The sequence below is a fragment of the Haliotis rufescens genome, unplaced genomic scaffold (genome assembly GCF_023055435.1).
Source record: "Haliotis rufescens isolate VD_foot unplaced genomic scaffold, xgHalRufe1.0.p SCAF_13, whole genome shotgun sequence".
NCBI lineage: Eukaryota > Metazoa > Mollusca > Gastropoda > Lepetellida > Haliotidae > Haliotis > Haliotis rufescens.
Genome location: NW_025963813.1, coordinates 34357915 through 34381556, shown reverse-complemented (window position 1 = coordinate 34381556; position 23642 = coordinate 34357915). Strand labels below are relative to the sequence as shown.

At 39.3% G+C, this 23642-nt stretch overlaps 1 protein-coding gene across 1 annotated transcript; it reads right to left on the bottom strand.

Annotated features, from left to right (window-relative positions):
* Window positions 1-6510: 6510 nt before the first annotated feature.
* Window positions 6511-11274, bottom strand: LOC125378730 (heparan sulfate glucosamine 3-O-sulfotransferase 5-like). The gene is made up of 3 exons (XM_048394682.1): window positions 11221-11274; window positions 7072-7475; window positions 6511-7018 (listed from the first exon to the last, which is right to left on the bottom strand). The coding sequence occupies exons 1-3, from the start codon at window positions 11272-11274 to the stop codon at window positions 6523-6525; spliced, it is 954 nt and encodes a 317-aa protein (XP_048250639.1). The 3' UTR covers window positions 6511-6522.
* Between the last annotated feature and the right edge of the window lie 12368 nt (window positions 11275-23642).

The window sequence follows — 23642 nt, the reverse complement described above, 5'->3', positions numbered from 1 at the left end:
AACCCACAATCATAGGTTTCTGGCATAGTCAAGGGACGCAACTCTGCACACCGAATCGCGGCGCCTTAGACGACTGGGCCACCCGTGCACCCGCTGAGAAAGATTGATCAGACTTATTAACATCGTGGATGATTCTCTTCTCAATAATACCATTTAATGCAATACTCTCCACTGACATTTCAATTTAAACAAGTTCATATTCAATTCAAATTATAGACACCAAATACCTCTCCAATACCTCTCTCGCCTCCGTGGTCTAGTGGATAGAGCGCCTGTGCTCGGAGAGCGTAAGGTCGCTTGTGCAATCCTCGGCCATTAACCCACAAGAGCTTAGTTGATGATAGTTGTTGTTACCCTGCCTGGTGCTCGGCATTAAGGTTGGTTGGTTGGTTGGTTGTTTAACGCCGCACTCAGCAATATTCAAGCAATATGACGGCGGTCTGTAAATAATCGAATCTGGACCAGATAATCCAGTGATTAATACCATGAGCATCGATCCACGCAATTGGGATCGATGACATGTATCAACAAAGTAAGCGAGCCTGACCACCCGATCCCGTTAGTCGCCTTTTACGACAAGCATAGTCACCTTTTACGGCAAGCATGTGTTGCTGAAGACCTATTCTACCCCGGAATCTTCACGGGTCCGGCATTGTCAGTACCATGGTGTTAGTATCGATACCATAGTCCAGCGATGGTTCTCCGGGACACGTTGAATACTCTAGCTTCAGTAGGATTCGATTGTACTTCGTCCAGGAGTCCGGCGATGATGTTCGCAGTTGAACTGATGCTGACAGACAATAACTTGGTAACAGAGAACCACAACGCTTCGTGCAGAATATCCACGTGAAACATGGGCTATAGTCGTTGCTGCGTTTAATGATTTCACAAATATCATTATTAACCTGCTCGCAAATGATTATATCCATGTCTTTCCTAGTGTATATCAACATCAAATATGCGTTTGTTTTTCATAGCGGTATATGAATTTGTGATACGACCTGGTGAAACATTCGATAGGGCAGCTAGAGTTAACTCCCCTTTATCACCTAGCCAATACGATTATGCCAAATTATCTTTGGAATTTAACTCAACGACTATCCATAACCTAAGGCATTCTGAAAACCTAGATCTTCCCTTCTATAGACGTATAACTATAACATTCCCGCCTATGCCTTTCTTGGTTTTTTAAAATATATTTTAAATGCATAATATAGTTTTCATATTATTCATCTGGTAAAGGTTCACCATATCAGTGTCTAAACACGATTGAGGCCACGACGAGACAACGTTATCTCGTGAGATTTTACCGTTACAGTCATGCGTGATATACGCACAGTGACTTGTGAGGTACTCTTGCAAACAAAACACTTCTAATATTTATGAAGATATTAACAATTGCTGCAAGCTTCCACTCCAAGGGAGGCAACCGTGTCATGCACGTTTTCAAAAGGATATCTTTTTGACGTTTGTATGAACATGTGGAGGTCAAAACGAATGCGCTGCTATCGGTGTGTTTCGTTTAAGAGGTCAGAGATGCAGGCGTACAATAGTTTAGAATTATCATATTGCAGGCATTGACTTTTGAATGTTCACACAATAACTTTGAGTTTGCATGTGTCTAACAAGTATATACTCCTACATATGAGATTTCTAACGCAGGCCTTATAATCATAATGTTTTAATCATTTCTGGTGTCCCCCGCCGTGATATTGCTGGAATATTGCGACAAGCGGCGTAAAACTACATTCACTCACTCACCTAACGAAATAGTGTTAAACCCACGGCACAGACACAGTGCTTGCTTTACATCCGAATGAAATTGGGGTGCTGGGGTAGCCTAGTAGTTAAAGCGTTCGCTCGGCACGCCGAAAACCCGGGTTCGATTCCCGACATGGGTACAATGTGTGAATCCCATTTCTGGTGTCCCCCGCCGTGATATTGCTGGAATATTGCTAAAAGCGGCGTAAAACCATACTCACTCACACACCTAACGAAATAGTGTGAAACCCCAGGCATATATACAGTGTTTGCTTTACATCTTAAAGAAATAGGGGTTTTGGGGTAGCCTAGTAGTTAAAGCGTTCGCTCGTCACGCGTTCATTCACTCACTTAAAGAAATAGTGTGAAACCCACGGTACAGATATAGGGCTTCCTTTACATTCCAACGAAATAGCTTCTGTCTTCATTCTGTCACTGTGTGCGGTTATTTCAAGTGTGTCTCAGGATCCCCGAATAATGGGGATCAGGTGGTCACAATGTCACCTGGATCATTATATGTTAGATAATGTGTCATCTACTGTGGTGGTCATTCATCACACCTCTGGTTTGCCTTGTCCACAAACGATCACTTACAGGCCCAGGTGATGTAGATGGAATATTGCTGACATAGGTAGTAAAACAACATTATTTCACTTTAAGAAAACAATCTTCACCAAAGAGACAAAGAGAGTAGCAGATATAAACTGTGGCGTCAACAAAGCGTAAAGACAGGTAACACTGCGTTATGTGATTATACTACATTATTCTTTACAAATAGGTATGCTATATCAGATATGAACTTTGTCGATCCATTGACAATACATATGCTATATCACATATATATCTGCCGATCCGTTTACAATAGGTATGCTATATCACATATATATTATACATATACTATGCTATATCAGATATGAACTTTGTCGATCCATTAACAATACATATGCTATACCGCATATATCACATCCATATCTGCCGATATATATATATATATATATATATATATATATATATATATATATATATATATATATATATATATATATAGCACAGTAAAGTTCTAACTCTCAGGCACAATTTAGTATGGGTACAATGTGTGAAGCCCATTTCTGGTGTCCCCCGCCGTGATGTTGCTGGAATATTGCTAAAAGCGGCGTAAAACCATACTCACTCACTCACTCACTCACTCACTCACTCACTCACAATTTAGTTATAATTAAAAAAGTGGAGTAAGATTGAACACACTTTTAATTGGCTAGCGCTTACAACTCGTACTACGAGTCTCACCAGGCCATAACTGAATAACGGACATGAAGTTGTAGCATATAGATAACCTCCGGATTGGGCGTAAGTGTAGGTGTAAACTTTAAACCTTTTTCCTTAAACTGACTTCATTTACACTGTGGGGATGACGAGACAGGTTTATGATTTTGGGATCTTTTACTGCTAACAATACCATTACTATACTAATATCCTAGTACCAACTAGTGGTGTAACGATACGGCAATACAGTATTGTATCCCGATGCACAGCCCACGATACGATGCATCGATTTGGAAAGCATGTATCGCGATACATACGATATTTTCATAACACAGTTTTACCTACCGTATTTTCTTGAGTATAGTGCGCACTTTTTTCCAAAAAACACAGCTGTGTAGAAAGGGTTGCGCATTATACACGAATTAATGAGTTTTGATGTTTTTCCCCCATGGAAAGACATTACCGTGAGCACGTAACACCGGAAATACCATGTCAACAAATCCATACTGAAGTTCGCAAATTATTCATGTAATTACACTGTCTGGCTATAAAAAAGTGTTCTTTGTATATCTGGACTCATGTTTGTAACTTATTTCATTAATTTTATTCAAAATTCCTTTTAATATTGTTTTAATTTTTCGGCGAAATCGTGTGTGAAGCGATCGGAAGATCGCACAACTCACCGTTATTAACAGCAACAACCACGGTCAGATTACCGCTATTGACGCCTTGAAAGGAATTTTAGTTGACAGAGAATGGATACATATATCATAAATGCCATACTTTGATTCGTTAAAAGTCATATTTGTTTTTGTTGGACGATTCTATGTCAACACGTAATTCTCGCGATCACGTGCACGGGAACCTTGACGGTGACTGGTCAGACTGGTTCCATGTAAAAAAAATAACACCCGGCAATAGCGATCAGCTGCTTCGCTTGGGATTATTATAATTTTAAATATGTTTAGTAAAAGCTGCATCTAAATTAACAATGTATTGGAATATATTATTCCTGATAAAAAAAATAGTTTCAGATACAACTTTTGCCGATCCTTGCATTAAAATACTGTGAAGTTATATCATTGGGTGTGTCTTGACCGAATCACCGGTAGATTCCAAGAAAACGTGTTTACATGCACAGCTGATTGCTGTGTCCGGCTTAGTTTACGAGAAAATACACAAGGTAACCTTAATCTCTGGATATAAAACTATGCCTAGCTGAACAAAAAATACAATTTAAACGGTAAATCAACATGTCTTGTGATTTTTTTATCTCAAATTTAGAATTTGTACTGACGAAGATTCTCTCATCACCCGTTCGTTTGCCGGACTTCGCTGAAGGGGTACGGTGTAATTTTCTTCTGCGCATAATATTCAAATATCTTTTTTTCCAAAATATTGAACCCGCTAGAGGGGCGTGCGCATTATACATTGGTGCGCACTATACTCAAGAAAATACATGAAATACATGGGCGGATACAGCTTTTTTGAAAAGGGGGAGGGGGGGGGGGGGGGGGGAGGTGCACAATTAAGATCTATTTATTGTCTTTGGTGGTAATTTATACAGAAATAAGTTTTTTTTCGAAATAAAAAGGGGGGGGGGGGTGCGCCCATGAAATACGTTTAACAGTATTGCTGACAATTTGCTATAACAGTAAATAAACACCTTATATCTTCTTCAACTGTACTTGTCACATCTTTTAGATAGCAGAAAGACATCAACTTGGCTTAGCTTGTTCGAGTAAACACTGTATCGTATCGCGACCCTCCCCTATCGTTACACCTCTAGTACCAACACTAATGCACACAATAAATAAGTGACAACATGGATTTGCATGTATATGTACAAATGCCACTCAATGTTTCTTTCAATTCAAGGGCCGCCTCCGTAGTCTAGTGGTAGAGCGTCCGCCCGGAGAGCGGAAGGTCCGGGGTTCGATCCCCGGCCGCGTCATACAAAAAGGAGTTAAAAGATTGTACTTGTTGTTACCCTGTCTGGCGCTCGGCATTAAGGGGCTAAAACAAGGACTGGTCGGCTCGGAGTCAGTACACTGTGTCTGAGTGGGGTATTCATGTTAAACTGCGGCATGGTATCTCAGTGAGCTAGTACAATAAATCGGCATCAGTCCGGACTAGTACAAGCAGCCACACACAATCATACAAGTAAAAAAATCTTGGACGCGACGTTAAACCCAATTTCACCTCACCTCACCTTTCAATTCAAAATATATGCATCAACTTCCCCAGCTGCTTAGGTATGTTCACTGTACTTTACAGTCTACGAGAGGACATTTCCTCTGTCTCTTTCAAATCAAATACAATTTATATACTAACACGTCCACAGTCTTTATGTACAGTCAATATCAATGCATTGTTTCAGTCAACCAGAAGAGACTTCCTCTGTATAGGACCGCCTCCGGTTACCCGTCTGGCGCTCGGCATTAAGGGGCTAAAACAAGGACTGGTCGGCTCGGAGTCAGTATACTGTGTCTGAGTGGGGTATTCATGTTAAACTGCGGCATGGTATCCCAGTGGGCTAGACTAGTTCAAGACAACACAGACACACACACACACACACACGTGTCGCTATATAAGTGCAATAAGCTTGGACGCGACGTTAACCCCAATTTCACTTCACAAGGTTAGATTCCTAAAGGGAAGCGGGACTAGGTGTGGCTGGGAGCTGGGGTTTTGTTTTTGTTTGTTTGTTTGTTTGTTGTTTAACGCCGCACTCAGCAATATTCCAGCTATATGACAGAGGTCTGTAAATAATCGAGTCTGGACCACACAATCCAGTGATTGACCTCATGAACATCGGTCCACGCAATTGGGATACGATGACATGCATCAACCAAGCCAACGAACCTGACCACCCGATCCCGATAGTCGCCTCTTACGACAAGCCTAGTCGCCTCTTACCACAAGCATGGGTTGCTTAAGACATATTCTACCCCGGATCTTTACGGGTGTTTCACATCAGCGTTCGAAATACCTGCCTGCCCGACCGTCCGAGACGGGTTGATTTCAACTCGGGCTGCCAGATTTTCAAATCCCCCTGCCCGACGGTCGGGTTATATTTCATATGTAAAAATATTCTAAATATTTCCCGATGATAAGCATTATTTACATGATGTATTCTAGCATATTAAATACAAATCTGACCTAAAAAGTGTTTGCTATTTCTTTTCTTGCATTACTTCATGTTCAATGAATTCGATTTAAATTTTAATTAAATTATCCTGAGAAACATATGATTATAGTGGGCAGGCAGGTTTTGATCAGGGCTGGCAAGTATTTCAGCTAGCCAGTCCTGTGGTCTGGCTGAAAATTTTGGGAGTTTCATACCCTGCTCACATACATACATTCTTATTAATACTTCGAAATATATTTTGTCAGTTTAAAGCACACGTTCCAACATACAGATAGACTTACTTATAAATACCTCTAGATGTGAACATACATATCTCTCGGATCCCTTAATGAAACAGCAGTTACCAGTTAACTCCAATTAAATCGTCTATTTAACATTTGGAAAAGTTTTACATTGTGGGGCCTGAAAAAGTCGTCAAGTATTTTCATCAGAGACTTCTTGAACTCTGGATGTTTTCTTCCTTTAGAAGCACCAAGGCACTTCTCATTCGTTACATTAATTCTCATGCAGTAAAATCCACGACTCGTATTGAAATATAACATGTTGGAGGTTATCCGATGCTCAATGCCGAGGAAATGTTCAATCGGGGAAATTTCAGCTACAGGGTCGATGATTAGGTTTTCACCGTCCACAATATGAATTTGGTTCCTGGGAAATACGAAGAACCATCTCGAAAAGAACTGATGATAAATGCTGACTTGCACGGCCTGTAATTGAACATTAATCTCACGTGTTAAGGGGTCTAGAACGAACGTTTCAAAATCAACATGGGTCTTGTTGCGTTTGACTCTTTTATAGTGTGACTGTAAATAATCCGATACCAGTCGAGTCATTGGATTTCGTAATATTACCAGGAGTTTGATTGAAGTGTTTAAACTTTTAACTTTTTCAGGCACCCTATGGTCAATGAAATATCGGGGGCTTTTCTCCACTGTGTATTGGTTGGCACGTGATCTCGGCATTGTGCTGAGATACCACTCAATGCCTCGTCCATAGTTGCTGTCGTCGTCAAAAAATGATCTTCACGTTCAGACGTTTCCACGTGTGGATGAAGATCTAAATACCCAAGCAGAGCCTTTGTTCCACACTTCTGCACGCCAATTATAATACACTGAGGCAGCCGCCGTTCCCGTGCGGGCCCAAGGAAAGTGATGATGTTGAGGTTGTACATGTGGTGAGTGTTGATGGTGATGGTGTCACTGCAGTACAGCGCCAGAGAGAAAACGAGGATCAGCGGAACCCAGACAAGCCATGACATTTGAAACCGACTTAATTCATGGAAACAGTTTGATTGACACATCTTCAAAATAACCATCGCGTTGACACCAAACCAGTCACCTGGAAGATATAAGCAAATGTGCGCATATACGTCAACGTATTCACGTATTATAAGTCGGTGGTAAATGTCGGACGAAAATGATAGGATGAGTCTGAGAGTTTTGTTTAAGGCTCTGGTTTGACCAGCAACACATTTACTTCAGAGGGCCCAGCATGTCCCGCGAGAGATATCTTTATTCTGTGATCGGTCCATAATGTGTTCAGTTATTATATCTATCCATGACAGTTACATCCCCGACAGTTTCCCACATAGGCAGATATATATCACAACTTCTGTTGTATGCCATCATACATGAGTGAGTGAGTATGGTTTTACGCCGCTTTTAGCAATATTCCAGCAATATCACGGCGGGGGACACCAGAAATGGGCTTCAAACATTGTACCCATGTCGGGATTCGAACCCGGGTCTTCGGCGTGACGAGCGAACGCTTTAACCACTAGGCTACCCGACCGCCCCCCATCATACATGACGGCTACTGAGTATGTCATTATACATGACGGGTACTGTGTATGTCATTATACGTGACGGCTACTGTGTATGTCATTATACATGACGGCTACTGTGTATGTCATTATACATGACGGCTTCTGTGTATGCCATTGTACATGACGGGTACTGTGTATGTCATTATACATGACGGGGACTGTGTATGTCATTATACATGACGGCTACTGTTTATGTCATTATACATGATGGGGACTGTATATGTCATTTTACACGACGGCTTCCGTGTATGCTATTGTACATGACGGCTTCTGTGTATGTCATTATACCTGACGGGGACTGTGTATGTCATTATACATGACGGCTACTGTGTATGTCATTATACATGACGGCTACTGTATATGTCATTAAACATGACGGCTTCTGCGGATGTCATAATACACGACGGCTTCTGTGTATGCCATTATACATGACGGTTACTGTGTTTGTCATTATACATGACGGGGACTGTGTATGTCATAATACACGACGGCTTCTGTGTATGCCATTATACCTGACGGGGACTGTGTATGTCATTATACATGACGGCTACTGTGTATGTCATTATACCTGACGGGGACTTTGTATGTCATTATACATAACGGCTTCTGTGTATGCCATTGTACATGACGGCTACTGGGTATATCATTATACATGACGGGGACTTTGTATGTCATTATACATGACGGGGACTGTGTTTGTCATTATACATGACAGGGACTGTGTATGTCATTATACATAACGGCTTCTGTATATGCCATTGTACATGACGGCAACTGTGTATGTCATTATACATGACGGGGATTGTGTATGTCATTATACCTCACAGGGACTGTGTATGTCATTATACATGACGGCTACTGTTTATGTCATTATACCTGACAGCTACTGTGTATGTCATTATACCCGACGGGGACTGTGTATGTCATAATACACGACGGCTTCTGTGTATGCCATTGTACATGACGGCTACTGTGTATGTCATTATACATGACGGGGACTGTGTATGTCATAATACACGACGGCTTCTGTGTATGTCATTATACATGACGGGGACTGTGTATGTCATTATACATGACAGGGACTGTGTATGTCATTATACATAACGGCATCTGTGTATGCCATTGCACATGACGGCTACCGTGTATGTCATTATACATGACGGGGACTGTGTATGTCATTATACCTCACAGGGCCTGTGTATGTCATTATACATAACGGCTTCTGTGTATGCCATTATACATGACGGCTACTGTGTATGTCATTATACATGACGGCTACTGTGTATGTCATTATACCCGACGGGGACTGTGTATGTCATAATACACGACGGCTTCTGTGTATGTCATTGTACATGACGGCTACTGTGTATGTCATTATACCTGTCGGGGACTGTGTATGTCATAATACACGACGGCTTCTGTGTATGTCATTGTACATGACGGCTACTGTGTATGTCATTATACCTGTCGGGGACTGTGTATGTCATTATACATGACGGCTTCTGTGTATGCCATTGTACATGACGGCTACTGTGTATGTCATTATACCTGACGGGGATTGTGTATGTCATTATACATGACGGCTTCTGTGTATGCCATTGTACATGACGGCTACTGTGTATGTCATTATACATGACGGGGACTGTGTATGCCATAATACACGGCGGCTTCTGTGTATGCCGTTGTACATGACGGCTACTGTGTATGTCATTATACCTGACGGGGACTGTGTATGTCATTATACATGACGGCTTCTGTGTATGCCATTGTACATGACGGCTACTGTGTATGTCATTATACCTGACAGGGACTGTGTATGTCGTAATACACGACGGCTTCTGTGTATGCCATTGTACATGACGGCTACTGTGTATGTCATTATGACTGAGGGCTACTGTGTATGTCATTATACCTGACGGGGACTGTGTATGTCATTATACATAACGGCTTCTGTGTATGCCATTGTACATGACGGCTACTGGGTATATCATTATACATGACGGGGACTGTGTATGTCATTAAATATCACGGGTACTGTGTAGGTCAAATATAGATAATAGACATACATATCATAATATACACAGTGGCTGTGAATTATAAGCTGAGTTTGATAATTTCATTCACAGTTTCTGTGAATTATAATTACCTGCAAAATAGATATGTTATATCATGACCCACACATTAGCTGTTTTGGATAATTACTTACACAGTAGCTGGGTTATATACTAGTAATTACCTGCACAAGAGATATGTCATATTATGACCCACACAGTAGCTGTGTTTGATAATTACTTACTTAATAGCTGGGCTATGTAATTACGTACAGAATAGATAATATTATGTTATATCATGACACACACAATAGCGATGTTTGGTAATAACCTACACATACTCACCATGCAGGATCAAACGTTCGAATTCTGTGACATCTCCTGACTCCAAATTAACTTCCCTATGCTCATATCAGTGAAATCTCACGTGTATATGTAGGAGTGATACCTTACAGATAAGTGCAACATACTTTGGCACGAAATATCGTCTTGCCATTAACAGGATCATTGGAAACTTATACCAAAGAACAAGGATATGATGTTGGTAGCCAAGGGCGAATCTAGGATTTCAACACGCGATAACTGGCTTGTAGCCCATACTCTTGTAGAAGTAAATGAACCTACAAATCACACATCCAGCCACAAAAAATAACTAAATAAAGGATCGCATTAATTGAACTGAATTTCAGTGGTCGTGAGATGTATGTTGAACAACAATGATGACACCCAGACAACTGTCGAACATCGTGGGTACTAGTCACCTTGCAGAAAGTTTGCCCAGTTTGTGGCGAGTTGCAGGGGAATGTTTTTGTTTGTTTGTTTGTTTGTTTAACGCCGCACGCAGCAATATCCAAGCTATATTGACGGCGGTCGGTAAATAATCGAGTCTGGACCAGACAATCCAGTGATTGAAGACATCAAGAGCATCAATCCACGCAATTGGGATCGATGACACGCATCAACCAAGTTAGCGAGCCTGACTGCCCGATCCCGTTAGTCGCTTCTTACGACATAGTCGCCTTTTACAGCAATCATGGGTTGCTGAAGACGTATTCTATCCCGGAACTTCACGGGTCTGCAGGAGGATGACTCATGCATGTTTATCTAAATCTAACAGAATCATGTCCAATGAAGTTCAGATCCGGTCATTACGTAGGCGAAAGCAGTACCTTTGCGTTGACATTCCCATCAGAATCCAGTGACACATGGGAATGTAATACCATTCCTACGCACAAAGGGTGCAACAACTGGCCCAAAAAGACACCAAGACAACGATTCCCAGTGCGTGGACCACCCCTTATTCCATGAAAACGGTAAGAAAACAAACACAAGGAGTTAATCAATTTACAAAGTTCACAATCTGAAAATAAGTTTCATGTTCTTGTCAGTCTTTATATCCTAGACGGGGCGGTCGGGTAGCTTAGTTGTTAAAGCGTTCGCTCGTCACGCCGAAGACCCGGGTTCGATTCCCGACATGGGTACAATGTTTGAAGCCCATTTCTGGTGTCCCCCGCCGTGATATTGCTGGAATATTGTTAAAAGCGACGTAAAACCATACTCATTTTAGATCCTAGTCACTGAGGAAACTGAATCATACACTGTAACGAATATAACTGTTGCAATAAGTAAAATCTATGTTACTCTCCTATAGTCATTTCATTAGGAGAATAGTACTGCCATGAGTACGGCAGATTTCCTTGCTTTAATTGTTCGACACGATGTCAGTGTTGAACACGCCTGCCACGCCCATTATCCAGAATTGATAATGGTGAATTACGGAACGTATAGTTGAACAGACTCTCATTTGAGTAAATGCTTTATGGTGTTTTAAGCAGTTTCCATCAATATTCCAGCAATATCACTGCGAGGGGCACCAACAATTGGCGCAATGTACCCACGTGCTGATGTTGGGAATCGAACCTGGGCCTTCGTCCGTTTTAATTACCATGAGCATATATTTTACCAATTAACTTTGAACCTGACGCAACTCCAGTGGACATGACTTAAATTCCAAGAACCCGTGTATCGTTGGGATGAATGCAAGGTGCGCATGGATGATGATACTTTACGTGTCAGCACTATTAACTCGCTCGAAGACGACCACATTGCTGATTACACATGGATGGTTTGGGGAAGTGACGACTACTTTGTAATAATACAAAGGAAATACCTTTCATTTGTTTCACCAAGATTCCTATGTGATGTTTCATATACACATAGTCGTGTCACTGATCCATAGAGAATGTTTTTACGCCGCGTTTCGCTGTCATTTAGACAAATCACGACGTGAAGACCATGTAGTTTCACGCATTGCACTCGTGCACTCCTGGGGCTTGAGCATTACGATTTGGTTTGTTTGTTTGTTGTTTAACGCTGCACTCAGCAATATTCCAGCTATATGACGGCGGTTTGTAAATAATCGAGTCTGGACGAGACAATACAGTGATTGATATCATGAGCATCGATCCACGCAATTGGGTTCGATGACATGCTTCAACCAAGTCAGCGAGCCTGACCACCCGATCCCGTTAGTCGCCTCTAACTACAAGCATAGTCGCCTTTTACGACAAGCATGGGTTGCTAAAGAACTATTCTACCCCGGATGTTCAAGGGTCTGTGAAACTTGGTAAACATATTCACCATATAGTGGAGATGTGCCTTTTACTATTTATGATTTCCTATTATTTTCATTTTGTATAGACTTGAATTAAGTAGAAGCAATCTTTACAATGCTACCTCAGTTCTGTTATGGCCTTCTTCGTGGAAATCTGTACAATATCAGTACAATATCAGTACAATATCAGTCTCAGGCTTTTATAGAGTCTTTGATACTTACCGATTATAAGATATTGTTATATCGTCTTATTATCAAAACTCCCAACAGTGATAGATGACCACAACCATGCTTGGGGTGAATGCAAGATGCGCATGGATGATGATACTTTACGTGTCAGCACTATTAACTCGCTCAAAGACGACCACATTGCTGATTACACATGGATGGTTTGGGGAAGTGACGACTACTTTGTAATAATACAAAGGAAATACCTTTCATTTGTTTCACCAAGATTCCTATGTGATGTTTCATATACACATAGTCGTGTCACTGATCCATAGAGAATGTTTTTTCACCATATACAGTCTCAGGCTTTTATAGAGTCTTTGATACTTATCGATTATAAGATATTGTTATATCGTCTTATTATCAAAACTCCCAACAGTGATAGATGACCACAACCATGCTTGGGGTGAACTCGCAACCGAATGACCGTTATGTTTACAAACAAGTGGCGACTGTCGTGACGCCCTATACACTTACCGCTGCTAAATTACGTTCTTTGTTTGTCAATTTGAATTCCTATTTCATTAAAACTATCATGTAATTGATATAGTAAGAGTGAGTGGGTATGATTTTACGGGGACACCAGAAATGAGCTTCACACATTGTACCCATGTCGGGAATCGAACCCGGGTCTTCGGCGTGACGAGCGAACGCTTTAACCACTAGGCTTCCCGACCGCCCCGATATATTAAGAATGTAAGGGAGAAGTTGGTTGATTTTCCGTTAGTCTGCAATCTCGAACAAATTTGATTATACAAACAACAAAGCAAATTCATCTGGAAAACATGGTCAATAACAAACCTTTCAAAACAAACTATGATGGCCTTCCCAAAGACACAAACAAAAGGATGAACGTAACTACATTTGGGGTTAGAGGGCAAATTTCAAGATTCTTCGAGTAGCCGCGCCCACACTGGTGGCAGCGATATTATCGAGAGTGTGACGACGGTGTCACGCGTTTGGAAGAAGCTTGAGTAACTGGTTGGTTGGTTTGTTGTTTAACGCCGCACTCAGCAATATTCCAGCTATATGACGGCGGTCTGTAAATAATCGAGTCTTCACCAGACAATCCAGTGATTAATTTTATGAGCATCGATCCATGCAATTGGGATCGATGACATGTATCAACCAAGTCAGCGAACCTGACCACCCGATCCCGTTAGTCGCCTTTTACGACAAGCATATTCGCCTTTTACGGCAAGTATGGGTTGCTGAAGACCTATTCTACCCCGGAATCTTCACGGGTCCTTGAGTAACTGGGGTGTCATGAGGGTACCAAACCTCTATTTGTACACTGGATGTCGCAGTGCAGTTTATCTGGTACGCGGATGCCATAATGTACTGGGTGGAATTTTTGTAATATTGTTATGAATGCAAAGAGTGACCAAAATATATAAAAGATATAGCCCTTAGCTTGTACGCTCGCATGGTCATGCCTTCTGTATGAAAATCTGATTTACTTGTACCAGCTGTACACATTGATAACACTTAAGAGTTCTTGAATTGGATCCCAAGGGAAATTAAGTGGTATGCTGGCTGCCTAGATGTGGTGGGTTGGCACCCTCCATCATTTGGAACACCTGCAACTCATTCTTTCACTTGACCATGAATACAGGAGGTAAGACCATTACAATGAGAAGTGGTTTGTCACAATTGGAACTGAAACATTAAAAGACCAACTCATACTGGTGAAGTGGCGCGTCTCAGCTGGAACTGAAACTTTGCAAGAATAACTCCTTATAGGAAGTAGCTCATCTCAACTGGAGATTAGAGACCAACTCATTTGAACAGAAAGTGGCGTGGCTCAACTGGAGCTGAAAGATCAACTTATCAGAGTAGGAAATGGCGCGTCTCAACTGACGCTTAAAGACAAACTCATTATGAAAGTTGGCTGGACTCAATTGGAGCTAAACCATTCTACACCAAATAGATCAGGATAGACACATTTTTTATGGATAAAAACTTCTTTAATACTGTGAAAAGCGACGTTTCGGTATAGATCTTATACCGTTGTCAAGTCCTTGCTTGACAACGGTATAAGGATCTATACCGAAACGTCGCTTTTCACAGTATTAAAGAAGTTGTTATCCATCAAAAATTGTGTCTATCTTGTCATCCGTCAACTTCTAAGTAATGCCTATCAAACAAGTTACCAAATAGATCATTATAAAATGTGCCTCTCAGCTGGAGCTGAAACAAAAGAGACCCATTGATAGAGATCTTAAACATTGAAAGACTATCTAATTATTGAAGTGGCGCGTCTCACCTGGAGCTTAAAACGCTACACACCAACTGATCATACCAGAAAGTGGCGCGTCTCAACGAGATCTGAAACATTAAAAAACTAACTCCTTACAGAAGTGGCGTGTCTTAACGGTATCTAAAATATTAAAACACCAACTGATAACAACAGGAGATGGCGGGTCTCAACTGAGCCAAACCTTAACAGGCCAATCAAATAGAAAGTGGTACGTCTCAAATGGATCTGAAACATTGAAAGACCAATTCATTAAAATAGGATTTTGCACATCTTAACTGGCATGGCGTGTCTCAACGTCATCTGAAACATTAAAATTAAAAGACTAACTCCTTTAGAAGTGCCGCGTCCCAACGTCCCATTATAACAGGAAGTGGCGCGTCTCAAATATGATCTGAAACAATAAAAGACTAAATCATCAGTATAGGAGATGGCACATTTCAATATGTCTTGATTTTGTTTTTGCAATGATCCTTTGGTAGTGAATAACAGATCGTCATACATCTCGACAAAATTTAATTGCCGGAACGGATTCGCACAACAGGCCCATAACTCGAAATCTTTGTTCTGACTATTGTGCTAAGTAAATGGTCAAACAGAGACAGTGTATCGCTTAATTTTATTCAAAAGCTTAGAGTTTTTTAATAACTCTCAATATAAGTGCAAAAGGATCAGACTTCCAGACGACCTCAGCTGACACAACAACTGCCTTTCTACGGTAACTGGGGTATCATTGGGTGTGGACAGCACCCGCAACTCATTCTTACACTTCACCATGAATGCGGAAGGTTATACTTTCCCCACTACTCGGAACATTCGGACCAGCAAAATACACCCCTATATCTACTGACCACATTCTTCACAGAGAAAGTCCAGCATAACATGGCTTTCTCAGAATGGAGCCCACGTGACCACGGACAGTTGCAGTGTGTAACCCATGTCCAGGCACCTTGGTCGTCTGGGTATAACCTACAATTGTAGAAGGACGCGTTTACATTCAGTCAAAGTCACGGTGACTATAGAAACTATATGGAGTTAATGTAACGCCGGGTTTAAACCACAATATTGAAAAACTGATACTATCAGGAAAAATAATCTGCTAAGTATTGCTCAAACATTAAACGACCAACACCTAATACTAATAATTGGATCTGTGGCATCTCAAATGGATCTGAAATATTAGAGAGCATCATATTAAACTAGGAGGTGGGCGCATCTCAACTGGAGCTAAAATATTAGAGGGCAACGCATTGCGACAGGACATATCTATCTATATGAAGTGGTGCGTCATAATTGGCGCTGAAGCATTGGTGACCAGCTCAATGTTTGAAGTGGCGCGTCACAACAGGAGCTGAAACATTAGAGACCAACTCATTATATAAAGTGGTACGTCCTACATGTAACTGGAGCTGAAACATTAGAGACCAACTCATATGAAGTGGTGCTTCACAACATGAGCTGAAACATGAGAGACCAACACATTTTCTGCAATTAACTTTTATAAAGTAAAAATTCACGAATATATTCAGTGATATTGCATGATATTTTGCTGACTTAAGTTAATTCATAACTTGTTCATGTTCACAGCATTGAACATATTCCTGCTTTTCCCTTGAAAGTTTAATTTGTAATTTCTGAACTTATTGTTCAATCCAACCACCAGTCAATAATTTGCATCTGATAATTGAGGATGTTTGAGACAGGCAGTACGAAATAATTCATAGTCCCTGCCATCCAGTCATCTTCACAAATTCGTTTGCATCAGAAATAATAAATATAATTACCCTCCTTTTTAAGCTTCTGTTTATTTGTTTAACAGACAGTTGCCAAGTATGTCGTCTATTAATGATCTGATTTACGTGTGCATCGTTATTATTTCTAAGAACGTGCGAGGGATAAAACATACTTTAGGTTAGAAATTACGTTGCACACTGCACTTCGTTTCTAACTTTGTACACTTTGTAAAGAAATCACAGCTGTCTTAGGGAGGGGTGCGCAATATAAAATACACGCCATCATAATTTGTGAAGTTTTTTTTCCAAATGCAAAGACATTACTGTGAGCACTAACAGTGGAAACACCATGTAAAGAAAGCCGTACTGAAGTACGCAAATTCATTATGTAATTACAATCTGGTTTAAAAGTTGTTTACTGTATATCTGGACTTATGTTTGTAACCTATTTCATTAACTGAATTCAAAATTTCTTTCATTTTTGTTGACATTAATTTCGACGAAAACGTTTGTGAAGTGATCGATAGATCGCACAACTGGCCGTTATTTACAGCAACCATGGTCAGATTACCCGCTATTGATCATGACGCCTTGAAACGAACTTTGTTTGACAGAGAATGGATATTAATATCATACTTTTACTCGTTCAAAGTCATATTTGTTGTAGTTTGACTATAATATGTCAACATAAAGTGTTCGTACAGAAGGGCGGGATCCTCGACGGTGACTGGTGAAATTCTTCCATACGTAAAAATATCCGACAATAGCGCTCAGCCTATTAAAGTGCTGGAATATATTAATCCTGATAAAATAATAGTTTCAGATACAATTCTGCCGATCACTGCATCAAAATTCAAAAGTTGTATTACTGGGTAATTTCTAACTGAACCACCGGAAGAAAACGTGTGTACAGCTAAAAACTGTGTCCGTTTCAGTTTACGGGGCTATAAGCGGCATTAGATGTTAGTATTGATGATAATTAACTTATATGGACCAATTTCGGACAAACCAGAAATCATTTAAAAATAAAGGAACTAGCTGTAGAATTAACAGGAGAAAGAATCATTACATGTGGTGATTGGAACATAATAATCGATCAAGATAAAGACACTTGTAATTATAAACATATTAACCACCCCAAAGCAAGAAAGGAACTTTTGGAGACAATTGATAGTTTAGATCTTAAAGACCCATGGAAAGAATTATATCCATCTGCATGAAGATACACCTGGCGACAACCCACACCAATAAAGCAAGCTCGTTTGGATTATGTTTTAGTCTCACACAATGTGCTACATTTAGTTAAAGACAGCGATATAATACCTGGTATAAATTCTGACCATTCTATTCTATCTCACTCTCTGATATACAAAGGGGAACAGGCTTTTGGAAATTTAATAACTCATTTTTGAAAGATAAACACTTTGTTGCAATGGTTAAAAAAAACAATTATTAATGATACTCTAGATCAATATGAAGACAAGACAGCTACAAGCGAGAGAGTATTTACAATTGATGACCAACCACTTTGGGAAATGATACTTTTAAATATTAGAGGATTATTCCCATCAACACGTAAAAAAGAAAACATAGCTTTGGAATTTAGATTAGAACAAGATTTAAATCGGCTTGAAAATAAGTTAGGAGAACAAAATACAGAGAGGGAAAATTAATGGACCAATTAAATTCAGCTAAACTAGAATTGGAAAATTTGCATAGTGTAAGAACTGAAGGCTCGTTTATGAGATCAAAGGCCAAATGAATAGAACAAGGTAAAAAACCCTCAAAATATTTTCTGCAACTTGACTATAGAGACTTTAATTCCCTGTTCTAAGATATCATCCACTGTCATTTTAGGCAAAGCAAAATTACTGAAAATGACCTGAAAATTAAGTACATCGTAAATGTCGCAATTTTTTACACATTACCAAATCACCATTCAAGGCGTTATTTACAGCATGTTTTGAAATCAAAATTTCGGATATTTACTCAGAAAAATGAATTTAAAAAATAGCCGAACTGAACTTTCAACCATATTGGATAGTGTTTCACTCATACCGGTTATGAGACGCCATGCAATCACATCACTTATATTTAAAACTCAGCATCGATACCTTCATCCATGAACTCCTCATACATTTTAGAATCAAATGACAAATGGTCTTTGTCACCAATATAAAATGTCTACATGAAATCAAGCAAAATATATTAGGTGTGAAAACGAACGTTGTGCTCGGAAAACTGCACTTGTTTGAAATGTAAACAAAGCGAAATTCAGATTTTACACGTAGCATTTTGCCCTATTTTAATCTATCCATATGTCTATTTGCATTGGCTCAACGTCTTCAGAATATGCATGTGAAGAGAACTGTAGAAAGAATTAGGGAATTGAAAATAGATACATAGCAATGATTTGATAAATTCAGCAGAATTCGTTAAAGATTCCGTCCTGCGTGACACCATGACTGACGCAGAATCACGCACAACGACAACGGTATTTATCGGAATTTCTGACTATTTCTCTTGGTGTCAATGAAACATATAACAACAAATAACAGTACACTGATTGTCTGAATGTTTCTGATTACTTACAGGTCACATGTATGTATATACGATCCCTTAATCAACGAAAGTCCTCTCGTAAAATCCCGCATACTGTTGTCAGTGAACACGTTATTTCGTAAACGTCGGTCACCGGTCCTTGAATGAAAGTACACAAGATCATTGTATCCTGCTTTGGATAGTTTCAATTATGATGCTGATTTTGCATATCTGTTATACATTTTTTCACACAATTAATTTCACTATGGATATTTATCAATGTTCAATATGATATCATACGTAGATTCTGTACACAAACTGTATGAACCTTTGATAATCTCCTGTTAGTTTGAACCAATAAGAAATTGATAAGTTTAGGGTGTCGTATACATTTTTATCCCCCGGCATATAATGCGGGGGGATATAGCGATCAGCCAGTCTGTCTGTCCGTCCGTCTGTCATTTCCTTTTCCGGGGCAGAATTCCAAAACCTTTCAGTGTATTTGATCGAAACTTGGCAAATCTATCAGGCACATCTGAAGTGGTGCCTTTTGATATTTGGGGATTTTTCTAATTTTTATTTGGTTAAATTTGTATAGAATGACGTTGGACATAGACTCAATTGGGGATGGGGTTCGTTTCCGGGGCAGATTTCGAAAACCATTCAGTGTATTTGATCGACACTTGGCAAATCTTTCAGGCACATACTTAAGCGGTGCCTTTTTATATATTTTTTTTTTACGAATCTATATTTTTTGACAATTTTAATGGAAAGAAATTGGACCTAGACTCCATTGGGGAACGGGTTCGTTTCCGGGCCAGAAATTGAAAACCATTCAGTGGGTAAACAATGTATGCTTCTTAAAGAACATTCAACTGTTGACTCATTAGATACGGAATTGCACATTTAATTGTGGTTACTTTACAGAGAGCTGCCGGGGGGGGGGGGGGGGGGGGGGGGGGACATGTCATCTTTCTGATGTGTTATATTAGGCGATGAAATGTAATTGTACTGCAACATGTACGTATTTCTTTGGAGTGTAATAGTCAATATTGTAATTTTATATCAAACAGGTAAATGAATAGCCGTTTTATTTTCAAACTATAACTGATTATATTACCTTCACCCTTTTTTAAATACTGTGCTCACAGGATATTGAACTGTTTACTTTATTTCTCCAAGAATTGTGAAAAGTATAAAAAAATATATACCTTGTCATGTACCACGTTGGTCGAGCCTTGTACGATTATCCTGATAATTCTAAACCAAAGGGACTTTCTTCGCATCTTTTATCTGATTCTGAGATGACATGAAGAGAAAAAAATCACATAATAATGAATAAATACATGTCCAATATTGAATATAATTTTGGTTGTTTTGAAATATTCGTACTTGATTACGTAAAACTGATACAAAACAGGTGCGTGTCTTGGCCAATTAAGATACACGGTAAACTATCTTATTGTTTATATATTCAAGACATTATTTACATTGCAAAAGAAGCCAGTTTATATTGTGTCAAAAAAATTTTTAAAAACTCTGTTTTACACATTGAGATTTTCCATACCATGACCGAAAATTAGGGGAGATATATATTAATCAAAATACCAGTGTCATTCTTCTCCGATATTGTCAATGCCATAAAAACAGCCATGACGTCAAATAGAACGGTGTAAATTGTTTTAATATTAATTCATTACAATTGAAGCAATGGCTAGCGTTCCACAATCAGGAGAATGTTGGAATCTAAGGACTAATTCATGGGTTAGATAGGGCCATCTTTTTTGCTATTACTTCTTCTGTTATGAAGTACGATATCATTACTTCTTGTGGGTTCGTTTATACATAAACGTATACAGTTTCACTATCTATATTTGTGTTGGAATAGTTTACTTCCCCGTGTATATATTGTCCTTATCCACAGCTAATTTTTACTAAGTGACCTGAGTTTCAATAAATTAAACTAGTGCTAAGTATAGCAGAGTGCCCCCTTGTTTTTGTACATGTGTAAACTCTCTGTCGTCTTTTGACGTCATAGAAAAAAAAACAGTTTTCGTCATTTACGGCAGGCTATTTTTTGTATTGTATGTATAACGTTATACATAAGCATATAAATCCATTTGATATATAGTTATGTCGTTCAGAAATAAGTCAATATTTTGTTCGCTCAGTTTCTGTAAAACAGCTAAATTAAAACAATCGTCGCACAGTATTTTTATCGGTGTACGATAAAAAGCGGCGAAATTTGTTGTTTTTCAACGCAGAATAAATTATCGGACAACAGTTAGCACTGTTTTCAAACCGATTTAATACTTGCATTTTAATTTAAACCATCAGACAGGAAATTAATATTCTACATTTCTGCGTAATGTTATAGCCGGAGGTAGCTCCAGCGCCGCGTGGGCGCAATTCTCTCACAGCCTACACTTTTCAGATCTTAGGATATCGTAACATTGAAGGTAAGTTGTTATGATTAATCTAGGCTAAGATCGTTTCGAAAATCTAGACCATGGTGTGTATATGACTTTAAGTAGGCATTGTTAAGTGAGTGAGTGAGCTGCATGGAATAGCATTCCATTCATATCACAATGTGTCTGCTTATGTGGGAGAAAAGTCCGAAGCGATGCAGTATTCGACTTTTATCACTTTGGTGAAACCTACGAGTACGGGTATGGTGCCAACCCAAAACATACAATTTTCTAGTCAAAAGACAAAACTGAAAATTATATTATTATATCTATACATAAATATATAAAATTATATTGAATCTAAATTCGGTTTCTAAAATCTTTGTATGTATGTAGATTTAGGGTTTAGCAATGTCTCACCTTGTGAACATTTGTTGATAAAAATATAATGCCGGAGAAAAACGTGACACTTAACCTATTCAGGCACTGGTACTAAATTTGCGGCTGCTTACAGCGGACCAAACGACTACCCTCGTCGGAGTAAGACTGCTGAATCGGTTGAGCTAAACTCGTTTATTTTGCAACAAGCGTATAGTTGACAAAGACATCTATATCCCCCGCCCACTTTAACACGTTATGGTCCCAAACCAGGTAACTGATCCAACATTTCTCTTAGCCCATGTCAAAATAGCTGCAATGGAAATTCTAAAATAAACATTTCTAAAACTCCTGAATATCAAATGGCACTAGTTCAGTATGCGCTTTATATATAGACATGCAATGTTTGACAAGGAAATATTCAACAGTTTATTTGTTATACTACTTAGGTAAACCAATCCTATATTAAAACTTAAATCCAACTTGTTGTCATGGAAACATAAACAATAAAAATTTCTAAAAGTGGTATATATCAAAAGGCGGCAATTCAGTATGTGCCTGGTAGACATGCAAAGTTTTGTAAGAAAGTATTTAACGGTTTTTGAGTTACACTCTGGAAACGAACACAACCCCTGTAGAACCTAAGTCCAACCTATTGCAATGGAAACGTGAAAAATAATTAATTCTAAAATTCCTAAAAAGCATGTATTTGTCTGGTAAACATGCACAGTTTTGGTTGGAAAGTATTGAATGGGTTTTGAGTTATGCTCCGGAAACAAACTCTACCCTATAGAACCAGTCCAACTTGTTGCAATGGAAACGTAAAAAATAAAAATTTATAAAATTCATAAATAGCAAAAGGCACCAGTTCAGCATGTGCCTAGAAGACATGCAAAGTTTCGTAGAGAAATATTTAACGGTTTCTGAGTTATGCTCCGGAAACGATTTCGAGACGCACACGCACACACACTCGCACACACACACGCACATACACACGCACGCACACACGGACGGAACCCATTTCTATATCCCCCGCCAAGTTTTTTATTGACAGTAAACCAACAGTTTGCAGGTTTCACAAAGTAAACAGCATGCATTGATGTTATTACACCTGTCATAGTGAGTGAGTTAAAATTTCACGTCGCATCGGCATTATTTCAGCCATATAGCGACATAGCGGAGCTGGACATGATAGAGCTTCAGTGAATGGTTAAAAGGGTCATTTAGGTTCTTACACCTATGTCGTTGGTGTTTTCAACTAACCCAATTCTCATTATATTTCAGCCGCATTACCACGGGAAGACCAATGATGGGTTTCACAGATTTGTTCGTTTGTTTGTTTAACGCCGCACTCGGCAATATTCCAGCTATATGACGGCGGTCATAAAACACCAGTTATGTAAACAACAGAAAACAGATTCAAAACAATTAT